We start from the raw sequence: 27,468 nt of genomic DNA on the forward strand, positions 1-27,468 counted from the left end.
GTGATGGGGAAGGGCCATTGCAGTTGTCTCTGTGGTGGTTCTGGGTGATGCAGCTGACCATAAGCAGCTCAACTTTGGCTGCCTAAGTTATGCAATTTTGGCCCCACCGCAGCCCTGCATTAGGAAGGCACAAATGTGGCTTTTAATACCTCCGTATCCCCTATGCCTCCCCCAACTGGGGTGGGGGCTTCGTGCCATTTCAATAAGATACGCAGCACAAAAATCTCAATGTTTTATATCATTCTGCTGACCACATCAAAATGTGAAAAAAATGCTAAATAATTTATACAACATCTTAATGCCATTCAAATCTTTTCAGTTATAGAATTAGGTTAGTTATAATTAGGGTTGAGATAAAGAATTTTCAATAATACTATTAAGCTTTAAGTTTAAAATAAAATATATCCCTTTCTAAATCTTCCAATCTACCTGAAATAAAAATCATTACCTTCTCATTACATAAGCCAATCTAGCATTATGAACTAAGAACTCCCAAACATTAGCAGTAGCATAAATCAAAACCATTCTCTGTATACACACTACTCAGTACAGCAGTGTAATTAAACTTGTGTTCTGCCTTTATTTCTGTCAGTAACTTAACCTCACAGCTTTTGTTTATTACTTTCATAACAGAACTTTAAGACATTTAACACTTAAGAAAACATCTAACATACAGGCTGTTTCTTCTGAAAACTAATCAGACTCTTGAGTACTTACAACAGGAGCCGGTCAATCCTTGGTCCATTACTTTTTTGAAGGACAATGGGAGGCCTATACACTTTCATTGACGCTATAAGCTGTACAATTATTCTCTTCTTATGTGGTTCTTGTCCTCTTTATAAATACTTGTATGCAGTGGTGATGATTTCCAAGCTATTTATAGACCTTAACTCAATGAGTTCTCCATAGACATGATACAAGATACTGCTCCCAGTGTCTGACTCAGAGGCCTCACAATATATTATTTATCACAGCTAGACTAGGAGGTACAATATTATAAACACAACATGACTAGCATGCAAAGGCATGATATGAACTAATGTTCTGTATTAAAACAGAAGTTATAATGCTTATTTGTTCTTAAGTCATTTAGCAAATACAGACACCCAGTTGAGAAAATTCATTCAATATTGAATAACCAAAACCAATCAAATGTACTCAAACTTTTACATTTTTTTCACACATCCTCTATTGTGTTAATCCAGGGTTTCTCACACAGAGGTCGCCGCTTGTGTAAGGAAAGCCCCTGGTGGACCGGGACGGTGTGTTTACCTGCCCTGTCTGCAGGTCCAGCCGATCGTGGCTCCCACTGGTGCGGATCGCTGCTCTGGGCCAATGGGAGCTGCTGGAAGTGGTGGCCAGTAATTCCCGCGGCCCGCGCCACTTCCAGCAGCTTCCATTGGCTCGGAGCAGGGATCCTGCGGCCAGTGGGAGCCACGATCAGCCAGACCTGCGGACGGGGCAGGTAAACACACTGGCCCAGGCTGCCAGGGGCTTTCCCTACACAAGCAGCGACCTCTGTTTGAGAAACCCTGTGTTTATCCCTCCCTATACTGACTACCATTCCACCCCATGACAAAATGGGGGTGGGGTGGGGATTCATATTTGATAATCTAACTGTTTTTATCAAAACAATTTGGCTATAATATGTTGGAAAAACTGCAGCACTATATTTCCTTTATTATGCTTTGAGGCTTATGATTGATCCCTTATAAATGAACACTGTTTAGAATAATTGCACTTTTTTACCTTCAGTTTTGCTTAGTCATTCTGCCTAATGCTGGGGACACAATCTAACTGTTATGTGCTAAGTTTTAGAAAAACTTCAACAAATAAAATGAAGATAGCATTAGCAAATTTGAAGAGTAAGATGTCAAATGGCCAGACAAAGATTTGACTGCATGATGTGTAACTACAGCCTTATAAAAATAACTCATGTAAAATGTTTTGAATTGCATGTTTGGTGCTAGTGACTTTATAGATTATTACATCATTAAATGTGCAATAAATAATTTAGGTACAGATCCATTAGGCCAGCAGTATCAAGTACCCAGTTTAAAGTAAAAGAATTTAAAAGCATTTGAGCCTTGAGAGGATGAGACTATAAATCTATTATACACCAAAGAGAAAATATTCAGTATATATATGTAATTAAAATTCTTTAATAGATTTTATTTTGTAGCTCATCCAAATGCTTCACATTACTGAGATACGTTCTTACACCTTGAACAGTTTTAGTCTCAGTCACTAATGGTCCAATCTTGCCAGGTGTTTAGCATCCTCAGTTCTTGAGCGCTAAAATGTAATTGAAATACATAGACTCCACAAGAACAACAAATACTGGATATAGAAGACATTATGAAATTAAAATTACTAAAAAAAATTTCTTAAAAATGCAGATTCTCACTAAAAGCTAATGCTAAGAATTTTTTTCAGAAAAATCTTTGTACTGATTACATTCTAGAGAGAGAAAGTTGATGCAGGATTGTGAGAATCTCTTGTTCTCTCCTATATCTGTTAATTCTGTCCTTTCAAATAAATGCAAAGAAAGGCTGAATATCTGCCTAACTAGAGATAACATCTTCACTGGTTCTGCTATGGAATTCAATAGGTAAAATGTTGGTTGCTGTAGCCCAATGTATTATAAAGGCACAAAAAGGAACCTTAATACTCCTAACTGAAGTGAACAGCCGATATTAAAAAAAAAAAAAGATAAAAAAACACAGATTTACTAAAGATCTCTCGTTATTTGTGGACAGGAAGTCCATGTGAGACATTTATATAGCTCTTGCTTGAAAATTCTTGAATCTACCATGCCTCTATCCAGGGGTGAAAGTAACAATGGACTTACATATGCAGGACAGCTGGGATCCTGGGCAAGGTGATGGTGGTGGGGGCCTCTGGGCTCTGAAAGGGGGCAGGCTCCAGGGGCAAGGGGGGGCAGGGCTGGGGCCAGACTCTCCCCAGCTCTTTTTTTTAAGCCCGGAGGCCTGTGATGCTGCTGCAGCAGCCAGCGCCGGCGCCCCCCCAAGGCCCCCAGTGATGGTGGGGGCTGGGGGCTGGGGGGCTCTCCAGGCTGCCAGGCCCTTTAAATCCTAAATCATCGAGCCCTCCCTCCCCCTCCCCTCCCCTCCCCCCCCCCGTTGTGCCAGTGCAGTGCCAGCAGTCGGGCGCGCAGCTGCTACTGTACCTGTACTGCAGCCTGGTGTGTGCCATACCCCACTCCCATACCATGCCACCCTACTCTACTTTCTACCTCTATCTCTCTCTACCTCAAATTCATTGGCATAATTAACAATCAGCTCTGGGGGGAGGGTGAGGCAGCAATAGCTCATAGAATCATTACATAGCAGTTGAAGACCGTTTGAATTATACTAGATCAGATTAAAACACAAACTCTAGGGTGAATTTAGGTAGGCAGGCAGTAGGCCCACTCAACTGGGCAACTAAACTTACTCTTCTCAAAATTACTCTTCTGCAAAATTATGACCACAAACTGTTAGAAAACCTGAAAAACTGGTTAAACTGTCCATAAAGGCACTGCAGCACTGGAGGAGGTTTGAGAGAGGCTGGAAGTGCTGGAGGACATTAAGTCTTTGTCTCTACGTCTAAAGCCTAAAGTAGCTCCATCACTCCAGGGTGTACAGTCAACACCTGAAAGATTAAAGAAGTAAAATAAGCAAAAAAAAAGAAAAACCTAAAATTGATGGAAATTGAGAAGTGGGGGAAAAATTTCTTCAGAAAGCAGAAAACAAAGAAAGTCAGAAAGTGTAGCTACACTCTAACAGCTGTAGTGTAACTATCTTAGATACATAATGTTCATCTTTCATAATCTTCTTTCAATATTGTTCCCATTTTATTCAAAAGACTTTTCCTGAATATTTTGGTATTTTTTTTATTTTTTAAAGAAAGTCTGTGAAATTTAAAAACAACAAAAACAAACAACTTTAAACTTGAGGCAAGTTAAAAGAATTATTAAGTTATTTTAAAAGAATGTACTTAGGGAAAAAAATATAAAATAAAAAAATAAAATTAAAAATTTTATTTTATTTAATTCTAAAAAAATAAGAAAAAAAAACCAAAAAAAAATAAAAAAAAAGAAAGCTTGGTTTAGTTTCTTCTTTGAGCTTGTGATTGGATTGACCTTTCACAAGTTGCACCCCCAAGCAAGCTCCTCATCCAAGCTCAGTGTGGAGGGAAAGGGCTGGAGCTGCCAGGCTGGCAGGGTGCACAGCGCTACTGGCGTTTGCTACTCAGCTATGGCTATGGGGCTCTCTACTCAGATTTGGAGGGGCTGGAGGTGGAGTGGTCAGCTGAGGAAGGGGAGGTGAGCCCAGGGAATCACAGTGAGCACAGTTTAGTTTCACTTGTTCTTTTGGTCATGATGAATGTGGAAAGCTGCCCTGCCCACACTAAAGCTGCCTAAAGAAAGTGACTGCAATTTTTGCTTTTGTGGAAAATACAAAGCCATGCTTTTAACAGCACAAAAAACAACAAAAGAAAAAGATAAAAAGAAAAAACAACATAAAAAAAAAAAAAAAAAGAAAAATAAATAAATACAAAAAAAACAAATATAAAATAAATAATTTAACAAGAAGACTAGTTTAAATAGAATTTTTATTTTCTTTTTCTTATGCTACTGTATTTTTTTTTTTTTTTTTTGGATTGTATTGAATACAACTTAAATCTCTATCTATTATGTTTCTTTTAAATTTGGCTTGCTACTATACATTTCAAATAATTACAGTTTTTTGAAAGATGACTATAAGAAACTTCCAAATATTAGAAATAAATATTTCAAGACAAAAAAAATGACTCAGAAGAATATGGAGTTATTTAAAATCTCCAGTTAACTGATAGTCAGTAAGTTAATGGAGAACAGAAGTCACAGAACAAGCTTTTATCTGATCATGGTCCTTGACAAATGACCAATGTTAAATATAGACAAACAGGAAGATCATTTATTTTTAATACAATTCATTTTGTTTTTAAACATGGAAACTTTATTTAAAGTGATTCCTACATAGATTTAGGAAATTCCACATTTTGGGGAGAGTTGCACAAACAAAAATATGATTCTTTAATTTTTATTTCAATTTTTTCTTCATTATGCATAGCCAGAGTCAATTGTAGATGAACTACAGTTTACTATAGATTATCTACTATCGGTTTCTGTTCACTACTTCATACAAAAGTTGCATGAAAAAAAAACCAGGACTAGAATTATATCTGCAAGTGTTTTTAAAATGGGTATTTCATAACTAATTACTTGATATTGAAGATTTAACATTTAACTTGTTTCCTAAATTCCACTGAAAAACACTATCTTGGTTTAAGAAAAAAGTTATACAAGGCATACTCCAAACTGGAAAGGTTAGTAAATATTATACCCTGTTGTCAGAGGGACTGAAGTACTCTGTCCACAGAACAGGTACAGCACAAGTAGGGAAGCAGAGCAAGTTTCCCAATACTAATTTAAGAAAAAACTACAATCCCCTAGAGCATGGGGTAGTCAATTATTTTTTGTCAAGGTCTAAATTTCTTGGTCAAGGTATAGTCAAGGTTCAGACCACCACTTCTCCCTAAACCCCCAATTACCCACCACAAACTTCCCAATCACCTGCCAGCTCCCTGCCTGCACTGCCCAGAGAGTAAGGTGACCTTATTTCCCTAAACTGAAACGGGATGCACGGGGATGGACTGATCCACCTATCTCAGAACTGGAAGGGACCCTGAAAGGTAATCGAGTCCAGCCCCGTCTTCACTAGCAGGACCAAGTACTGATTTTGCCCCAGATCCCTAGAGTGGCCCCCTCAAGGGCTGAACTCACACCCTGGGTTTAGCAGGTCAATGCTCAAACCACTGAGCTACCCCCATTCCCCCAACCTGGCGTTGCTGCTTGCCTGCCCCCCAAAAAACATTCCTCCGTGCCCCCAATTGAGCCAAATAGCAGAGATGGGGCAGGGGGAGAGGGATGGGTATGGCCTGGGATCTGAGCAGCAAAGCAAGGAGTGAACGTATGAGAGTACTTTTGAGCTTGGATACAGGAGGTGAAGCTGTTGGACTATGATCCAGCTAGTGGTGCAATGACCCTTACGGGGCTGGGATAGCAGAGGGGCAGCAAGGAGGATCTGGGTAGCCAGAAGAACCAAGGAGACTCTAGAAAGTTGCCCTGAGGAGATGCGGGGAGGCTAAGATGTGGCAAAATAGGGTGACTGGAAGTGGACTGGGGAGGAAAAGAGGCTGGTTTTGGGGTGGGGGGGCTGGAGAGGGCTCTGGGGACTGGCCCTGAAGGACAGGGGGCAGGAAGGACATGAGGAAAGGGTGGGGGGACTCCGGGGATCACTCGGGAGCAGTCAGCATGAGGCCAGAGTGGGGTGGCAGGAGGTATGAGGCTGGTGGGAGGGTGGGCTCTGGGGACCACTTGAACAAGCATGGCTTCAGTCCCATGCGCAGAGGCAACACGTGGCTGTGGACAGTGGGAAGGCACAAATGAAAGGTTTGGGGGGGGGGGCATGCTTCCCTCCCCCTGCCCTGATTTCTCAAGACAACCAGAAGCAAGGAGGCAACACTCCTCCTGACAGCAGCACTCTGTGTGTGTCCCTGCAGCCAGGAAGTGAGGAAGCAGCAGGCTGATTTCCTCCTCTTCCTGCCTATATGGGGCTGCTTCGCCCTACCTGCTGCTGGAGTTCCATACATTGCCTCTCACCTGTAGATGATCTGCAAAGCAGGCACAGCACTGGGACTCCAGCAGCAGGGAAGGCAAAGGAGCCCCATGAGGGGGGGTGAAGGAAGAGCTCAGCCTTCTGCTTCCTCTCTCTCCGCACAGGAGAGTGTGGCTGCCAGGAGTTCTGCCTCCTTGCCTCTGGGGGCATACCCTCCAGAGGCATCTGAAGCAATCCTGGGAGGGTGGGGATGGGGGTGGGGTGGGGTGGGGGGAAACAAGGAGAGAGAGAGAGAGAACAAGTGAGCCCACATGCCCCACCCATGCATCTCCTCTGCCCCTGCAGTCCACTCAAAAGCATCTGGCATTCCAAATTTGGACTGCAGTCTGCCTATTGACTACCCCTGCCTGAGAGGGATCACAACCGGAAAGGGGCTATTGAGTCCCCATCCCATTTTAATCCTTTACTTCTTTGATTGACAGAGAATGTTAATAGGCAGCGGTATTTAAAGTTCAAGAATGAAGGTATTTAAAAACAGAGACAGGTCTGGAGAATAAATCAGTCTGGTTGAAAGGTGTAGTACTGAATTCTCCCAATATTCCTACTGGTAATCACTACCTTAGTGACTGGCCAATGCCAGGAAGGTCTATGTTGTCCAGACTGGTGGATCCCTGACTAAATATTTACCTGGACTAGGTTTTTGCACTGGTATAGCTGCAACAGTGTAAGAAATTACTTGGAAAGGGTAAGCTGTACCACCACCAGTCACTTGTTTTTTGCACCAATGTAGCTGCACTGGTGGGGAAAATGAAATAAAAACACCATAATATAGATAAGCCCTCAAAGATGGAATTTCTGACATAGCTAATATATTTCCATTTGTCAACATTATTACATTTCGGTTCTATGCCTCCTTTAACAGATTGGCGCTTGATGACATCTTCAGCAAACGTGCCTGGAAGTTCTCTGATGCCATTTAAGCTGCTGGGTTATTGTGGTACTTTGAAATATTGAATTTTAAAAAGGTATAGGTCTATTTTAAAAAGTGAATTTATCAAAATGTGAGCTTTAATTAAAAAGTTTGTAATAATAAAGTTACCAGCAGAATTTACTAATTAGAAAATGATTTACTTTGTGTAAATCAAAAAAATAAAATGGCTGTAAATACTAAGAAAGTTAGGTTTAAGAATAGGATCTTATTTTTATGAATGGTTGAAATTGTACTGCAATGTAAGTACTGTGTACATCAGTGAACTATAATGAACCAATTGAGCATTAGGAGACTTTGAGCATTCATTTTTCTAAAACGGTCTTCTAACTGATATTGGGAACACAGAGCCTTTAAAGAACATAACTGTGTGTGAAGGAATAAGGGATAACAATCCTCTGGATCAGAATGCCTGGAGCTGGCATGGCTACCTGATCAGACCACCTGCACCCAAAGAAAGAGGTAGAACTTAATTAGCTGACCCTGATAAAAGAGGGCAGCAGGAATCCAGAAAGGAGACTACAACGTTTTCCAGGAAGCCAAATGCTTGGGCTGGTGCTCCCAACAGACTACCACAGGAGGTACTGCTGAAAGAAACTGTTCTGAAAACAAAATGGACAAGAGGACAGTCCTTGAGGGCTCAGGCTCTGAGGTAAGAGCCAGGAAATCTTGTTATAGGAATTACTGGTGCAAGAGACGGATTGGAGGGAAGGCAATGCTATGCTTGCACAGGCTTAGAAATAAGAGTCTGCAGGGGTGGACTGTGTTCATTAAGTAGGGTCAATTAAAGAAACTACCCCAGCTGAAGATAGTTTCCCAGAACTACTTGAGAGAAACAGATGAGAGCTCTCCAAGGGAGCGAGCTGACAGGAGAAAGGAACTATAAGATAGGCCCAGTCTATTACACTGTGAAAGAAACTTCATGAGAAAGAAAGCAATGGGGCACTATCTGGGAGTTAAGACAAAAGAACCGAGTCAAATAACTGATGATAATATATTTCGATTCAGAGGATTGTAAAGCTTGTTGAATAATGTTCAGGTAAATTATTTCAAGGAATACACATTTTATATTTCAATATTAAATCTACATGGTACAATTAATGCACAATAAATCTATGTAATTGCTATTACAATGTAAAATTAAGATCTGTTGGTATCTCTCTCCAAAGCTGAGTATCAAAACCAGGTAAATATGTCATTAATGTTCCCTTGTTCACTAAAAGTCTTACCTTCTCTGGATTTCCAACTCTTCATGCGATGGGCCATTTTGCACTTGGGGGGGGAGTTGTGAATTCTGTCGAGGCAATGTTGGACCTGTGAGTGAAGATTAGAAGTGAATGTAGCTTTGACTTTCAAATTACAAAGGCACAGGAAAATAGAACAGCAAACACATGGAGTTACCTATTTTTTTTTCTTTCTAGCGAAATGAAACAAGCTCCATAACACAATATAGCAAATGAAAACTGCAACAAATTGTTATGTATTCCCAGACAGATTTATTTGAAATGGATGAAAGTTCAACTGGAATGCAAAAATAAAGTTTTACATATGATGAGACTTAGCACTAAACACATGTATTCAATAAGCTTTGAATAGGCTCACAAATTTGAGATTTTCTGAGACAAACACACACTGTTTGGAAAAGGGGAAGACTCAAAGAATTCAATAACTCACCTAAAAAGAACACTGGAAACAAAAAACAGGAGAGAAAAAACCATCAGAAGCTTATTATCATACTGACAGTATGAAGATAAGAATTTGTTCCTCAAGTTGCACTGAAATTTATTTGCCACATTTTAGCTTATCTTGGATCAAATGTAAATTCCTTGGACTGAATGTAAATTTTTGCTAATTATGTCTAACACATTTATCTTAAACACTGAATTTGCAGTTGGAGCTTAGAAATGTCACTTTAAAGGGCACAGACAACTTAAAAAGTATATTAATTTTTCTTTAAACTTACTGTTAAAAGTAACACCTAAGATTACTTTATAAAGTGATCAGTGAAAAAGTCATTTGGCTTTGTACATCTGGCAATACTTCACATATAGTAATTTTCACCAACTACTCTGTATAGTCAGCCCATTGCCTCTTTTGTATATGTGGGTCTCACATAGCAATAAAAGTGATTACAATTTTTAAAATAGGAAAGTGTCATTCTAAAACCACAAAATTTAGCAGTAGGATTCAAAGTACTATCTTAAACCACCCATAACTTATTTTTAACTGACTAGATAGTCAGTGTGTTGTTCACTTAAATATGATGCACTATATACCTAGTTTTACTCTGTGGTCTCAATTTTTCTAAATTGTCTATCAGGGACAAAATAATCTGTGTAGAAGTTGGTTTTGATTCACATCCTTCCTCAAACTAAGGGAATGCCTTGAAAGACCAGTCTTATAGCTTTCACTATTTACTCTGTACTTGTTCTTAGGTTAAACTGAGGTTATAAAAGATTAATAAATATCATATGTGAATGTTCACTATAGCTCCACTTAAGCAGAAACGTAAAATTATATATTTAATATGTAATGATTTTAGGAATTGCTTGCTATACACCAAATTGTGTTCCATTATAAATAAGATGACTGACCTATTTATTAAAAAAAAGTAGTGTTCCATGTTTTCCCAAGTATTCTCAGATATTTCCTATTTTAAGCCAAATAAGGAATTGTTTTGATTTTGACTTTTATATGGTAGTCATACCTAGACACAGTGTGGCTCCCAATACCACCGTTTAAGATTAAAAAACACCCAAAAAAGCCTTATTTGCATCATAAGCAGATACACTCTGTGGCTAAAAATATGAAGAGTACAATATAATTCCTTAGACATGTCTCAAAGGATACAACGTATTGTTTACCAGTTGGATATCCAACTGAGTTTTTGAAATGTGACAGACAAGGTATCATCCAAGAGAAATAACATTTGAAATATAAAAATAGCAAACGGGTATTGGACTGTGTGGGTATGCTGTTCTCTAAACTATCAATTAAGCAAGGGAACACAGATTGCCTAGGTCACTGGGGAAAGAGGCTAACCTAGTCAGAGACAAGAAAAGCTATGTAAATGTTAACAGACCATACTCAATAGAGAAGAAATACATGTGCATGTTATGGAAAGGCAGTAGCAGACACTTAGATACTGTTTTATTGTATATTCAGTCTTGAATGTGAGCAAACATCTTTTGATCTGGTCCGTGTCAAGAACATACTGAGGGTCCAGAACTCAATGAAAATTATACATACATTAGAAAAAAAGATACATATAAAGAATGCAGAGTAAAAGCTTACTCAATTGTGTTGTGACTGAGAAAATATGGTTGTCCATATACTGATAGGCGATGACTTCCGGTCTAAAGTGGTAATCAAGGATGTTCACACCTAAACAAAGGGACCTAAAAAGTATAAACAAGAAGGGTACAAGCCAAAGGGGGAGGGGGGAGGAGACTTTCAATGACTCAGAAAGTGGTGGTGTGACTGAGCAGGGTTAATTGACTTGATGCAAATACATGCACCTGGCTCTACCACTAGGTTTACATCGCTGGTAGCACTGATGCAACTACAATTTTGCTGGAAAATGGGCCCAACACTTTTTAGAACAAAGAAATATTAGCAGATTGAGGAAAGCTTTGGATGACTATAGTGTAAGAAATTGGGGGGCGGAGGGGAGGAAGGCTCCAGTTAGAAGGCAATCATTGCATGCATCAAGTATGCGCTCTGGTGCATGCATAAAAGGTATGGGGAAAACAGGGATGTGCGGGAATTAATTTTTGTTTTTATTATTGGATAAGCATTTTTATGGATTTCAATTCTGAAAAATAACTGAACAAGCCAGATTTACTTATTTCTCCTAAAACTCAAAAGGCATTTCAAATGTTGAACATCTGTTTTACATCCTGATCATTTTAAAGGACATAAAAAAAGCAAAAATAACCAGTGACGTATATGTACAAATTTAGAGTACAATATCTTGTGATAAATATACTGTTTCTCTAAAAGAGGATTTTGTACAACAAAGTAGAAAAACAGATGCCTTTGAAGAGCTTTACCACGGCCTTAAAAGAACAGGGCATTTGTTTAGATAGTATATCAGCATCTAAACCCCTGGAATAAAGCGTTTAGGACAGGAGAAGATAGCACAGAAAGCCCACGTTGAAAGTGTACAGTGGACAAATGTTTTTATTCCTTACTCTTGCTTTTTTAAAAGTGTAATTTCATGTTTAGATTCTGCAAAAATAGTTAGAGAAGGAAAATTCCAGTGAGATACATTCACTTTTATATTTTAAAAAAGGTCACAAAACTAACAAAAAACAGCCAGAAATATAAAAAAAAATGGCTGGTTATGTTGAGGCAGCATGACAGGATATTTGCTGAATATCTGGTGCAAACTTAATACTGTTTTGTTCAAAGAAATGCATCTGACACAGAAGATGGCATGTTTAAACAAGAAGGCAGCAGCATTGGTTCTATAGGAGTCAAATGTTTTTCTGGGGTCTGAAAATGTGTTTATTGCTACAGGTTTTTTGTTTTTTTTTTTTCATTTTTTGCTCTAGCCTGAGGTTTTTTAAAAAGTACCTGAAGTCAGCTCTACTACAGCAGAAAATCCAGTATAGTATTTACAGAGGAGTGTATTCCTGTCCTTCCTGACTTAGTGCCTTATGAATACCATAATAAACAAATAATCTAAGTAACATCTCAGTAAATGAACTAGTGCAACTTCTGAACTGCATCTACAGTTTTCTGAGAAGATGTCTTTTTTCATTTAACATTCATGTTTCATGTTGCCCTCCAGGGCATCCTGAAAAATGAGCGTTTATTTCTGGGTATGGGGAACTATTTCCATACAATAACTTAGAATTAATTCATTTGGATTACTTGCAATATCTTCATCTCTCCACTCCTAACTTATTAAGACTTCACCATGTTAAAAGCGCTTGTTTCCTGAATAGGTAACAGTCAGCACTAAAGGGATTTGTTTACACTGATAGAAATTATTGGCAACAGGTGAAAATTAACTGGTTCAAGTACTTGAATTCTGTGTCCCCTACAAGAAAATCATATCCAACTGTTGTCCAAAAACTCAGTCTCATCCAAATAAATGTTTTTTTGTCTTGACATAAAAATATTGACAGTGCACCTAAGGCTTTTTCTTCTCATGCAGCCCTATACTTCCTTCAAGAACTACTCCATGACAACCTTGACTGCATTACAATGCAAAAGACAGCTCAATTCCAAGAACTAAATGACTTGACTCCAAAGGTGACTGCCTGCCCGCCAAAAGTTGCATGAAAACCTCAGTTTTAAGTGGACCTGTATGCTGTTTTTGCCAGTGTAAACTGAAAAAAAACTGAGGGGAAAAAATACCATACATAAAACATAAGAACTACATAATACCTTTCCATTTCTTTCCTTGTGATGTACATAAATGCTTTCCTCATAGTCCACATGGATTACATTTCCTGCACACAAACAGTTCTATCAAGAAATAAGCCCAACCATTTATTTATTAACAAAAAGCTATGTTTAATTACAGGTAACATTGCATCAGGACCCACTCCACCAACACAAAGCCTTAAAAGCATAGGAAAGAACAGTTACTTACCTTACAGTAACGGTGGATCCTGTTGTAGGTAGACCCTCCCTCAAAATTCAAAGCCCATGTTAGCTGAGGACTCTGGAAGTGCGAATGGAGCAAGGGTCTTGGGATCCACACTGACTAAACATCTCTAACAATCGCAGTTACTGTAGGATAAGTAACTGTTCTCTTTGAGTATGTGTCAGTGTGTATATCACCTTAGGTGACTGGCGAGCAGTATCCTCTTGAGGATGCAGGGCATGAGAAGTATCAGCTGCATTAGTTGATGATAGAATGAAGATTTCCCAAACCTGGCATCTGACCTGGCAGCCAGGTTCTGTGCATAATGCTTAACAAACATGACTGGACTGCTTCACATAGTAACTTTGCAGATTTTGAATACTGGCATGTTGCAGAAGCATTTTCAGGATGCTACTTGAGTTCTGGTGGAGTGAGCTTTAGCAGTGGGAGAGGTACACTAGGTAGCTGGTAGCACAGAGATACAATGTATTATCCCATTTAGAAAGTCTTTGGGATTAAATGGCTTGTCCCACACACAAACAGACATGGGGATGGTCTGAAAGATTTGGTCCTGTCAGTACAGTATCGAAGAACCCTGAAAATGGCCAAGGTGTGAAGTTTCTTCTCTGTCTGCATGGAATATGGCCTTGAGAAGACACAAGAAAGTTGACTGACTGAAATGGAATTCGAAAACAATGTGAGAAGGAATTTTGCATGAGGAAGGATGAAACTACTACTGCTCAGTGGTACTTTACAGAGGAGTAGATCAACCTGAGCCAGAGCTCAGGTCTCAGGCAAAGTATGGCAAGCAGCATCACATATGGATATATGGCTTAACAACATAAGGCATGTCCATACTGTCATCACTGGGTATGAAGTCACAATGTTTGGTAACAACCAGATAGTAAGGAATCTTAAGGTAAAAGTATCCCCTTCCTATGGTGGAATTTTTCCTGGCTCCTATGAACTCTATTGTCTGTGATGGGATGAGACACTATTTCGCTTAGTTCACCAAAAGTCCCAGCCAGGCGAACATGAGAAGGGCACAGCTGAAGCCTATCAAAGCTTTCTGATGTGATCTGCCTCCCATCAGCCAATCATTCAAATACGGGTAGTCATACACGTCCTGGTTCCTCAGGCGGGCTGTCCCTATGGGTAGGCATTTTATAAAAACTTTTAGTACCATGGAGAGTCCGAAGGGCAGTATCTTGTACAGATAATGGCTTGGCCCCACTGTGAATGTTGAGCAGTTCTTCGGGGTTGGGTGGATAGCGATGTGGAAGTATGTGTCCTATACGTTGAGAGCCACAAACCAGTCCTGAGCTTGAAGGGATGGAATAATGGAGGAAAGTATTGCCATCCTGAATTTGAGGATGGCAATATTCTCACATATTCTCAATTAAAAAACATATTATTTGTTTAGCTTTCTTAGGTGAAGGAGAGGACAAAATCCTTTTCTTCTTCCAAATGACTAAGTATCAGGAGCGCAGACCCCTTCCCCTGTACACCTTGAAACCTGTTCTACAGCTCCAAAGTAATGAGGCCACTTCCATTTGCAAAAGACTCATGAGGAGGGTCCCTGAACAGGTATGGGGAAAGAGGGTCAGTAGGGGGCAGGGAATCAAACGAATGACATAGTCATGGACAACGATGCTCAATATCCATTTGTCAGCTGCAGTGTGCATCCATGCCTGATGAAAAGGGGCAAGCTGGTTTCTGGAGCTCAGCTCCAAGGTGGTTTTGGTGTAACTCCTGATTGTCTTGTCAAACCTGCTGCTCTTCATAGGGAGGTTAGTACATGATGGAAGAGGTGGTGCCAGGCTCCTACATCAATAGCAGGGTAAATTTCTGCATGAATACTGAGGCTGCTGACAGAGAGAAAGATGGCATTTGTCTCTGAGGAGGCACTGGAAAGCTTATAGTATAGTGCTGGGATATACATGCTCTCAGAGAATGTAGTGCCTCATCCATTAACATGCTAAATAAGTCCACACCTACAAAGGCCAAGTCCTCGACTGTGGATGTGTATAAAATGTGCTTGAAGGCCTTGGACAGGACCTGGTAGCACTTTTCCACACGCATGGAGGTCAATGGGAGCAAGGCCAGGGTGTGCCATAAACTCTTTGCTGGGTATAAAATGCAATCACTGATTGGGAGAGCAATTCTTGTGGGCGCAGAGGAACTGAAGATGTCGAACAATTTATGGGTGTTTTCTTGGATCACAATATGTTTGCTCTCCTTGACAATAGTCCCTGGAAAGTCCGGAAGTCATCAACAGCGAGGTGTCGGGCCACAGTGATTGCTTCATCTGAGGATGAACAGGATTCTTTAGGCAGGAAACGTTGCAATGTCTTCCTCACTACCTCCGCTGCATCTTCAGGAGGTCTCCTCCTGGTTCTGGTGAGGGTGCTCCAGCCAACAATGCCATTGATGACCATAATCTTCCTCCTTTTTGCCAAGATGTAGAAAGGAGCCCCACTCCAGAATCTGTGGGATGGTGGGCCTCAAAGTCAGTATGGCCATAATGGTAGGTTGTACTGGTGCTGGCCAGACTGTGGGTGACCCATCTATTGCCAGTTCTGCACCGGGGCTCAGTACCACATCTTCAGGGTTCCAATCTGATCTCTCAGGTGATAGCTCCCCGGTCAAGGTAGGGAGAGGAAGAGTGGCCCAGTAAGGAGCAGGAGAAAGCTCTCCACAAACTGCAATTCCAGTGGGCATGGTTCCAGCACCGATGTTAGTGGAGCTGGTATGGTTGTCAGCACTGCTGTCATTGTTAGGTCCAGCGCAGAGAGTAGCCGTGAGGAGCTCTCAAAAGGTATATCTTGCTATCAAGAAGGTTTCCAGTTCCAGGGCTGGAACTAATTACTTTACATAAAACTTGAGGTACTCTCATTACATTACATAATTTGAACATATATTACATCTCAACTGAACTCATTACATTGCATCAAGCTTAAGAAAGATCTCCTCCCCTTACTTCCTACTATGTCTGCCCCTTCTTAAAATGTCTTTAATCAGCATGGCCTTTCCTAGGACAAGAGGGTTAAAACTTTCCCTACCAACCCAGGATGAGGTTTGCACAACTTATCACACATCTTCTCCAGGAATGTAGTTATGAATACACATAAAAGAAGTCCTGCTCCTTACCAACCCAGGGATGGGGTCTACATAACCTATCACATCCTGTTTAAAAGTTACTAAACTACACATACCAGGAGCAATCTGCTGTATTTAAAAGTTTGCTCACTTCCTATAACACGTGCAGTCTCCCATGTACTTTTAGAAATTGGACGCGGTCAGATACAGCTATGTCAGAAGGGTATATGCCTAAACTCCAGCAGCACATCTACCTATTCTGCTCCTTCCCCATCTTGGTCTCCCATCGCTGTGTGAAGCATGCCTCAATATTCAACACCTGAAACTCAAATGTGTTACAAATGACAAAAGGTGAAACCCCTGTACAGCACAGCTTAGCCAAAATAATTTAGTGACTACCATAGTTTTTACATTAAAAGATTCTTCTCACTGTATGAAACACATGCAGTTATAACATGCCTCAGAGATCAGCAACAGAATTTGAACCCCGAGATCTCCGCTTCACACTTTTACTTTTGTAGCAGAAGCAGGTAGCTGATAGTCATTTTTGGACCAGTCACTAGAGCAGGGGTGGGCAAACTTTTTGGCCTGAGGGCCACATTGGGGAATTGAAATTTGGGGCTGGGGTATGGAGGGCGGGTGAGAGCTCTGGTTGGGGGTACAGGCTCTGGGTTCGGGCAGGGGATGAGGAGTTTGGGGTGTAGGAGGCTGCTCTGGGCTGGGACCGAGGAGTTCAGAGGGTAGGAGAGGGATCAGGCCTGGGACAGAGGTGCAGGAAGGGGTGCAGGTTCCGCCTGGGGTGTGGGTTCGGGGGTGGGGTTGGGGATGAGAGGGGTGGGGTGCAGGAGGGTGCTTGGATCGAGGGGTTGGGATGGTGGGGGGGGGATCAGGGCAGGGCAGGGGGTTGGGGGTGTGGGAACAGGCTCATGGGTGCAGGCTCCGAGTGGTGCTTACCTCAAGTGGTTCCCAGAAGCAGTGGCATGTCCCTTCTCTGGCTCCTACACGTGGAGCGCCCCCCAACCCTGCTAGTGCCAGAGCAGGGCCATGCCACGGCTTCCGGAAGCTGTGTGGTGTGGTCCCCAATCTGGTGCCCTGGCTGGAGCGCCAGAGGGGGCCGAGCCGCGCTACCTCTGACCCAGAGCCCCGGCTGGAATGCCAGAGGGTGGCCGAGCCACACAACATGGCCCCCGACCTGGTGCCCCAGTGGAGTGCTGGAGCGGGGCAAGCCCCAGACTCCACTCCCCAGCAGGAGCTTGGGGGCCAGTTAAAATGGCTCGTGGGCCGGATTCAGCCTGCGGGCCATAGTATGCCCATCCCTGCACTAGAGGAAGGCTTGTCACACACTTTGCCAGTGGGTTACACACAACTACACCTCTACCTTGATATAACGCCACCCGACATAACACAAATTCGGATATAATGTGGTAAAGCAGCGCTCCGGTCAGGCGGGGCTGCGTGCTCTGGCAGATCAAATCAAGTTCGATATAACGTGGCTTCACTTATAACGCGGTAAGATTTTTTGGCTCCCGAGAACAGCGTTATATCGAGGTAGAGGTGTACTTTCTTATTTTTTCTAAAATAAGCATAGAACTATAGGGTTAGAAAGGACTGCAGGGGGTTAGACGGATGGCTATCCAGCTTCCTTTTGAAAACCTCCAGCGAAGGAGCTCCCATGACTTCCCTAGGTAGTCTGTTCCCTTCTCCTACTGTTCTTACAGTTAGGAAGTTTTTCCTGAGATTTAGATTTAATCTGCTATGCTGTAGTTTGAACCAACTGCCTTTTGTCCTGCCCTCTGTAGCAAAAGAGAACCATTCTCCATCTTTTTTTATGGCAGCCTTTCAAATATCTGAAGACCACAATCATATCATCCCTTAATCTCCTCTTTTCCAAATAAAACATACCCAGTTCCTTCAGCCTTTGCTCATATGGCTTGCATTCCACCCCTTTGATCATCTTTGTCACCTCTGGATCATTTCCAGTTTCTCTACATTCTTTCTATACATTAATGTCCAAAACTGGACACAGTACTCCAGCTGAGACCTAACCAGCACTAAGTTGAGTGGTAGTATCATCTCCTGTGACTTGCATGCTATGCCTCTGTTAACCCAACCTAAAACTGCATTTGCTTTTTTTTGGGGGGGGGGGAGGGGGAGGAAAGCATTGTATTTGCTGATCATGTTGAAGTTGTGAACCACCATAACTCCCAGATCCTTCTCAGCAGTGCTTCTGTCAAGCCAGTTCCCCCCATACTATATTTGTGCATTTAGTTTTTCTTCCCTAAGTGTAGCACTTCACATTTGTCTTTGCTGAATTTCATTTTATCATCTATAACTCAGCTCTCCAATTTATCAAGATCCCTCTGAATTTTAGCTCTATCCTCCAAAATACTGGCAGTCCCCCACCTTCAGCTCTGTGTCATCTGCAAACTTGATCAGTATACTCTCTATCCTACATCCAGGTCATTAATAAAGATGTTAAACATCAGACCCAGAACAGATCCCTGCAGAGCCCCACTTGAGACCTCTCTCCAATTCTACATCATTCCATTAATAGTTACTCTTTGTTCGCAGTAGTTTAATCAATTATGTATCCACTTAATGGTAGTTCTGCCAAGCCTGCATTTCTCCAGCTTACTTATCAGAATGTCATGTGGGACTGTAAAAAAGCCTTGCTGAAGTCCAGGTATATTATGTCCACCACATTACCCCTATCCACCAAATCAGTTACCTGTCAAAGAAGGAAATCAAGCTGGTCTAGCATGACGACTTCTTGGTAAATCCACAGTGGCTGCTAGTCATTAACCCTTACATTAAAGTTACTTACAGAAAGTTTCCACAAAAGGAGTGTTGACATCATAAATTATTGCACTTGTTCTCTGCCCAACTCTCAAGGGCAAATGTGAGCTCTGAATGATCACTATTTACAAGATGTCAAGTTAGAGGAACAGCATCAACTATCCATGACATAGGGCTATGAGTTGGTTCAGTAACACAGAAAGGAGAAATTGTGCACTATCTTCGCAATCTTTAAATCATAACTGTTGAGGGGAGCAGGACAGGTCCCTACTTCATAGCTGGAACACATGCAAAGCAGATGTACCAGAAAAGATACTACAGCAAATAAAGGATTAAATAAAAATTTAGAAAGCAAAGAGTGCTACATAATAAATACAAACTCTTATAGCACCTTTCAGAGATCTCAAAATGCTGTGGAAACATTAAACTCCAAGCTCCTGTGAGGCTGGTGTCAATTGGGTAAATTGAAGGTTCAAAGATTAAATGAGTCACTCAAGACATCACATTAAATACACCTCTACCGCGATATAACGCTACCCCATATAACACGAATTTGGATATAATGTGGTAAAGCAGCGGTCCCGGGGGGGCAGGGCTGCGCACTCCGGTGGATCAAAGCAAGTTCGATTTAACGTGGTTTCACCTATAATGCAGTAAGATTTTTTGGCTCCTGAGCACAGCGTTAAATCAGGGTAGAGGTGTAATCGTAAGCATCAAAGTGAGGAATGGAATCCACGAGTCCCATATCTTAGTCTCTGCACAAGTCAATACTCCCTCCTCTTCTTAGCAAGAGACATTTTGCCATAAATAGGGCCCTATCAAATTCATGGCCACAAAAAACATGCAACGGACTATGAAATCTGGCTAGTGCAGGGGAGGGGCAGGACCGGGGCTCCTACCGTGCACCAGGCTCCAGCTGCTAGTTCTGGCTGGGTTTGGGAACGATGGGACTTCCTCGTCCCCTGCAGGAGCCATTTCCACGGCTGGGTCAGACCCACCTCTGGGAACCTCGCCCTGCTGGTGGAAGCTCGATGGCTGCTGGCTGGAAGCTCAACTGTGAAAGCAGGACCACCAGCAGAAGTGAGCGTGGCATGCTATGGTATTGTCAACCTTACTTCTGCGGTCCCACCAGTAGCAATGCAGAAATGAGAGTACCAATACCATACCATGCCACTCTTACTCCTGTGCTGCTGCTAGTGGCAGCCCTGAATTTAGAGCTGGGCACCCGGCCAGAAGCTGCTGTTCTCTAACTGTCCAGTTTGAAGGCAGTGCCACCACCACAGCAGCACAGAAGTAAGGGGGGCAATACTATGACCCCCCTACAACAGCCATGCAGCCCTCTGCCTCCACCACAACCATCTTTTGGGTCGGGATCCCCACGGTTCCAACACTGTGATATTTAGGTTTTTTAAAATCCTCTGACCATTAATTTGATCAAAACGGACTGTGTATTTGGTAGGGCCCTAGCCATAAAGAAGGATTACCTATGGTACTCTTCAGTCAAATTCTGCTTTCATGTGGCAATTCAAGCATACACCACATGAGTTACAACAAACAAAAAAAACAAGCAGCATAGCAAGAGCTGACCTGGTAAAACAAACAGGCAACGTTGCAATGCTATGTCTATGCAATATTATTTGGCTGTACTACAAATTTCAAAGACAAAATTCACAAGGCTGGTATGTTGCCAATAAAATGCTATAATATGACCTTCAAACAATAACCTACCAACCAAAAAGTAAATGCAGTTAGCCATTTTGAAATAGGTTCTCTTTGCAAGCGATGCTATCATTGGGACAAAATGACTTAAAAAAAAAATCTGTTCCCAGTAAATTAAGTTTGTTCAATCATTCTGTCACTACTTTGCTCAAACCAACTGAAGAAAGAGGGGCATAAGCAAAATAGTGTCAGGATGACTGATTGATCATAATCACTTGCAGAACACATTCTGGAGTCTGTTTACAAGACCATATTATCTTCATAAGTTTAGCGCAGGAATGATAAATCACTAGGATTTGGTAGTTCATTCATTCCGTGAACTCATGTTACTGTCACCAGAAGAAGAGCCAAAACGTTCATCCTTTATATTTTTAAATTATCTAAAATGCAAAAAATACTCTTAATTACTATAATTTTCTCAGCAAACATGTATCATTAAAGACATTTTGTAAGGCTCTCTTTTTTACCAAAAGAACAGAAGTTATTAAAAAAGAATTTGATGTTACTGGAAACAGTACAGCTATAACTCAGTCAACTAGGCAAGATCTATACAGCAATACTTTGGTTCAGGAAAGTGAGCTCTCTTTGGAAAAAATGTTTTGAGATAGATGCGTAATTCACAGCGCAATTGTTTAATAATTAAAAACTGCTAAGTAGTCATGAGCTTAAGTAACACTAACATTAAATTAAGGTAGCCTATCCTAACCCACACTAAAATAGGTTGTGAAGGATCTGTTATTCAAATCAAAATATGAAATACAGTTTTCAAAGGAAGAATGGATTGAAGGTAAATGGCGAGTAGACAGATGGGAAAGTATGAATCTTAGAATAGCAATAGTGAATTGTTTAGCTATTTCAAGGAAAGTTCTCAATCACATTTTGTGAAATGAAAACCTCCCCTCTCACACATTTTCCTCCACTAAACTAAATTTTCAGGGATAGGAAGTTAAAATTTGCCAGTAAAATTAATTTGATTTTGAGCTAACGGAAGGATCTGAGGACTTGTTATTACAAGAACATCAATCTAATTTTCCCCAAACAAACGAGCTGTTCCATCTACCTGATTTTATTTGAACAGAAGAGATATCACTAAAAGGATTTAGTAAGTGTGCCATACAAATAAAAAGAAAGCATTATACTCAACACAACAAAGTAACTTAATATTGTTCATTAAAATTTCTCCTGAAGTAAATATTAGGAGTAGCTCAAAAGCATTTATTAAACAAGGAGCATACGCAAGAGTTTAAAAAACCAGAGTAAACATATCTGTTTCAGTTAAGAGCACATAGCTCCTTCCTAGAAACTAGTTATTCCTATTAATAAATTACTGTATATACTCACTCATAAGCCAAATATTTTTGGTAAAAATGTGACGCATCAAAGAGCGGGGGTCAGCTTATAAATGGATCTACACTAAAATTTGATGATTTTAAACTCTAAGGAATCACTGAATTGAAGATCTAACATAGTAATTTTGTATACCTGGAGCGTCTGCAAGCATGGAGCCCCTCAGCTGCCTGTGACTGCGGTTCGCCGTTTCCAGCCAATGGGAGATGTGGGAAGTGGTGCGCTTTAAGACAGATGTGGACAAACTAGAGAGGGTCCGGGTGGGGGCGGGGGGAAATGATGAAAGGATTAGAACACTAGACCTATGAGGAAAGGTTAAAAAAATGGGCATGTTTAGTCTTGAGAAAAGACGACCGAGGGGGGACCTGCTAACAGTCTTCAAACATGTTAAAGACTGTTACAAAGAGGACGGTGATCAATTGTTTTCCATGTCCACTGAAGCTAGGATAAGTAGTAATTGGCTTATTCTGCATCAAGGGAGATTTAAGTTAGATATTACAAAAAACTTTCTAACTATAAGTATAGTTGAATATAGGAATAGGCTTCCAAAGAAGGTTGTGGAATTCCTGTCACTAGAGGTTTTTAAGAACAGGTTAGACAAACACCTGTCAGGGATGGTCTACATATATTTGGTCCTGTGCCAGTGAGGGGCTGGACTGATGACCTCTCAAGGTCCCTTTCAACCATACATGTCTACGCTTTTATAGTCATCATTCATTTTATCCATACCATCCAAATCTCTAGTTTTACTTCAGCCATCACTTTGCTCTTTCTATCTATCGTTAGAGACTGACAAGGGTGTTCATCTTTTATACTCACAGCGAACTTGCTCTACAAAAGAGGTGCACAATATCTTATAGCAAATCAAACCTGGGTTTTCAGTGAAGGGTTTGGGAAGGTATAGTGTAACAAGAAACTAATAAACACAATTATCCAATAAAGAATAATTGGACCAAACACCCCTAAATTTGAATATAGATTGATTTATTATCTATACTAACATCAGGAAAAAAGCTATGCTGGAGCAGAGGAAAAATCTCTTTGTAAGTATCAAAGTTAATTGTTTCAATACTATGCTAAAATTATTGTATTTTACTTTAATTCTATCAGAGTTTTTAAATATGAATGCTATTATCTGCTTTAAAAAGACAACTGTCCATCTTTACCCACAGTACTAAGAAATGTGACAGTCTGCTAAAAATAAAGTTGGTATAACGTCTCCAAGGTTGTGCATAAAATTGTAAATGCAGCACTCCGTTAAAAAAAAATTGTTTTAAGACAGTTGCAACTTGTATTAGCTTTACTAAAGATCAATACCTAGCATCAACAGAATTAAAATTAAGTAGTTTAACAAAGTTTACATACATTAAACTCTTATCCTCAAAATGAAAGATACATCCGTGGTTTCTAAGCTAGGCCAATTGTAGAGTTTTAATGAAATTCTTTGAATCTTACTCCCAGACTTTCACTCAATGCTTTTTATGCAATACATTATTGGAATTTAGGATGCTAGAGGCAAATAGAACCCTGCTAAACACTTAGTGATCCCCAAAACTGTATTACAAATGAAGACAAAGGTAATACTTCTTTCAATAATGTTATATGCAATAGGATTATAAAGGAATAGCAATACACTGTCAGACAAAGACTAATTACAAAGTTCCTGTTATTAAAATACATATTTTAGTTCAATGTTTTGACAGATTGAAAGGGCAATCTAAGTTGTTTTGAATTTAATTTGCTTGTGGAAACTCAGTTTCGCTAAAAGAACAACAGCTATTACTATAGAATCTAACACAAAAAATTGAAATCTAACAATCTTATACATTTATCCTCCTTTTTTCCTTTAATCAGTTTTACATTTAAACAAGAGAAAAAAAACTTACTAGCAAAAATGGAGATATTATCCCATTTCTAACAACACAGATACTGCCCCATCCCATTACTATTCTGGCAAGGAGAGACGACAATGCCCTCCAGAGAACTGTCAGAATGCAAGTAAACCACCATTATTGCAACTCAGCAGAATCAGCCTCTTCCCCCTGCCCCCCGCCCCAAATACACATTTTATAGATTCATAATGCAATCTGAAGTTTAGAATTCTTGAAGAGCATTTTTGAAGGGTTTCCGCCCATCTTTAGCAGGATCTTAATTTCATTCTGGTAGCTTACTTGTCACATATTCTAATAAGGCTGTTTGCATTTCTCAAAGATACTAAATTATTCATTCCACGATATGCACAATGCTAACAGCACTCCCCTTAGCAGCACTGGTTCTGTTAACTCTATCTTTGCTGCTTAAAAACTAAAGCACTGTAAATGAACATACATCCTCAGCTTTAAGAGTATTATGTATTTTGTAAGATTTGACTGATAAAAATGAACTCTGACTAGTCAGACTTCAAGCCTTAGTTTAGTAATCAGTAGTAATAATGTAATTTCAGAAAAGATTTAACCCTCAGCCTGAAAATTATGTTAGTTTTCAGATTTAACTAGTATAGCTTTTCCTTTTTCCAATGTGTATTTGTTGTCGTCCCTCCCTCTTCCCCCCTCTTTTTTTTTTTGGCGCAATTTAAGTAAGAGATGCCTAGGATTAACTAAGATTGTTAAGGGAGTTTGGTTCTTTTAAATTGTCCTTATACCCATCTTTATATCCAGAAAGCCATACATTCATTAAAAAACCCACAAGAAACAAACTGATGGTTAGAAAAAAAATTATGCCAATCAAACCCAGAGGATTCTGACAATCACAATTATTGTGAGATGGAAGTAACTATATGGAACAACCTATGCAACTACTACAGACACCATTATATAAGCATCTTCTCTCTCTGCCCCCATCTCCTTTCACTACTAATTCAAAGTCCCCTCTAGATGCAAGTTGCACATACAAATTTATTCTTCTCATACTCATTCTTAAACCACTCACTTGGGCTAGCATTTCTTGAGACCCTAAAATAGATACTCCACAATAGCATTTGTTGTTCCTTCCCAGTTCTGATAAAATGTTTTTTGAGGGCTCTGTTACAGGTGAATAGATTTTGGTCAATATTGGACACCTCATACTATGTTATTGTTTTTTTAAAACAGGAATATTATATGGACAACCCTGACGGGAAAATAGCAAAGACATGTATGCATATCATTACATGTGCCTTCCCCTATTTATAGCTATTCTCTTAAAAGATTGAATATTGTAAGTGAAGGCTCTCAAATGATTCTCCTCATAGCTTCACTCCCTTAACATTTTCATTTCAGTCACTTTTTGACTGCCAAATTGAACTTTTCAGGAAGCAGACATCAGGAACTTTCCTTATATGTACTGTGTGAAAAAAATTCCCTTCCTTACACCTACAATATGCAAACCTTCACAAAAAGTACTATTGTCTTTGCTATAGGTGATTTTTCTTGTAATCACCAACAACAATTTAAAAATACAATCCTGGAAGAATATTAACTTAAAATCAGACATCCCTTTCAACTGAACTCTGGATAACAGTGCTAGATATCTTTTAGCTGTTTGAGGGTCCTGATGCCTTCTGACCCTGTTAGATGTACGATTACCCACTGTTTCATAAAATCTTTCAAAGCTTCCTAATATTAACAACATTAAATATTAAAATATTAAGTATAAAAGTAGTTAAACTTCAAACTGAAGATTTTTTGGGCAAAGTCAAATTTTTAACATTTACAATGGTCCAGATGACCTCTGAAGAATACCAACACAATTAATCAGGTTATGAATAACTTTACAATTTGTCTGAAGAATATGCCAAGTATAACTGTCATGCCAAAAGAAAATATTTTAGTGTGTTTTCCACAATGCAAGAAGAGGTTCACTAACATATGATCAAACCAATTACAACTACACACTGGCAGTCAAATTTCATTAATTTTTCTTCTATATTTTCTTAGCCTGCATAGTAAGCAATTCTTGCAGCAGAACTGGATAGGTATAAATAGGATTCTCGTATTCAATTTGAAGAATGTGAAGGATTTTAATATTGTTACACATAGATCTATGTAAAGAACTTTAGAAAGATCATTGCAGGTAAAATATATCCTCTTGAGAATTAATATTTTTAATATAGATTTCTCAAATTTGTTTCACCTATCACTATTCCATCTGGGGTTAAATAAATTGTAACTATTTTAATATATAGTAGACAACTCAAAAGGACCAAAAAATTAGATCAATCTACCCAATAAGGAAACTGACCCAAACACTAAAATTCCCAGTGTAACATATATTCTTAAAAATTTGTATATATTTAAAAAAAAAAAAAGGATTGAGATTTGCTTTTATAAAAAGCTATTTAAGTTTGGGGCAGTTTCAGTACATTTCCTAGCAACAGAAGTGCTGATGACATTTGAGCTGCTGAGCCAGTGATTCGTCCAGGTGAAAAAACTTCCATGATGAACAAGTAGTAGAAAAAGGGATGAGAAAACATCAACTTTAAAGTGCAGGGCTTATCTAGTGCAGATAAATAGCTTTAACATATGTACATCAAAAGAGGTTTTTGGTTTTTGGTATGGAAAAAGAAGGGAAAATTAACTATAAGCTCCATAAAACAAGCTGGATGATGAGACATCCTGGTTTTCGTATTAAGTTAGCAGGCTGGTTAAACGTCCTTGCCTGATGATCAAATGCCCAGGTCCCTTACACTTTAAATTAGCTTTGGGAAAGGCATCTTGAACCAAAATGTATTATAGTTTGGGCACAGCAAATAAAGATATTTATTTGGATGAGAGCTAGCCAGCCAAGGCTTAATCCTGACAAGACTTACATGATACTGATTAGCGGAGACAAGCAGCTAGAGATGCCAAGAATAATATCTGCCCCTTTAATTGAGGTTGTCTACCTTTAGTTGGGTCAGATTTATGATGTAAAAATATGGTTGGGCTCTCAGCTGCTAAGGGAAATCAGGCAGCAGCAACAGAAATGTCAGGTTTTTATCATCCACAGACAGCTAGGGGGTTGCAACCATTCCTTTCAGATTAGGAACTTGCAACTACCATCCATGCCCTTGTCACTTCAAGATTAAACAAATGCAATGACGTTTACACAGAGCTGCACCTTAAAAAGCATTCAGAAACTGAAGCAGAGGCAGAATGCAGCACTCTACTTGGTAAGTAGAGTACCTCACCATGATTACATTCAATCCATGTTTCATGTGCTGCATGGGCTGCCTATGGGTTTGTGTGTGATTTTTAAGGTGGTTTTGACCTGTAGAGGTCAAAATGGTTGAGCATCTA

General features: G+C 40.0%; 1 protein-coding gene across 17 annotated transcripts in view; it reads right to left on the reverse strand.

Annotated features, from left to right (window-relative positions):
- Positions 1–27,468, reverse strand: part of ENAH (ENAH actin regulator) — a 175,219-nt gene that overhangs the window by 46,591 nt on the left and 101,160 nt on the right. For 15 of the 17 annotated variants that reach the window (XR_005596167.1, XR_005596175.1, XR_005596174.1 and 12 more), the window contains one exon: positions 8,883–8,967. Coding sequence is in view for 6 of the 17 variants with exons in the window: in XM_039530281.1 (XP_039386215.1) it covers positions 8,883–8,967 (85 nt within the window). In the remaining 11 variants the exon portion in view is untranslated. Of the gene's footprint in view, positions 1–717; positions 828–8,882; positions 8,968–10,947; positions 11,030–27,468 lie in introns of those variants that run through there. The other 2 variants (XR_005596170.1, XR_005596171.1) reach the window with 2 other exon arrangements.

The sequence above is a fragment of the Mauremys reevesii genome, linkage group 3, assembly GCF_016161935.1.
Source record: "Mauremys reevesii isolate NIE-2019 linkage group 3, ASM1616193v1, whole genome shotgun sequence".
In the NCBI taxonomy this organism is placed as follows: domain Eukaryota; kingdom Metazoa; phylum Chordata; order Testudines; family Geoemydidae; genus Mauremys; species Mauremys reevesii.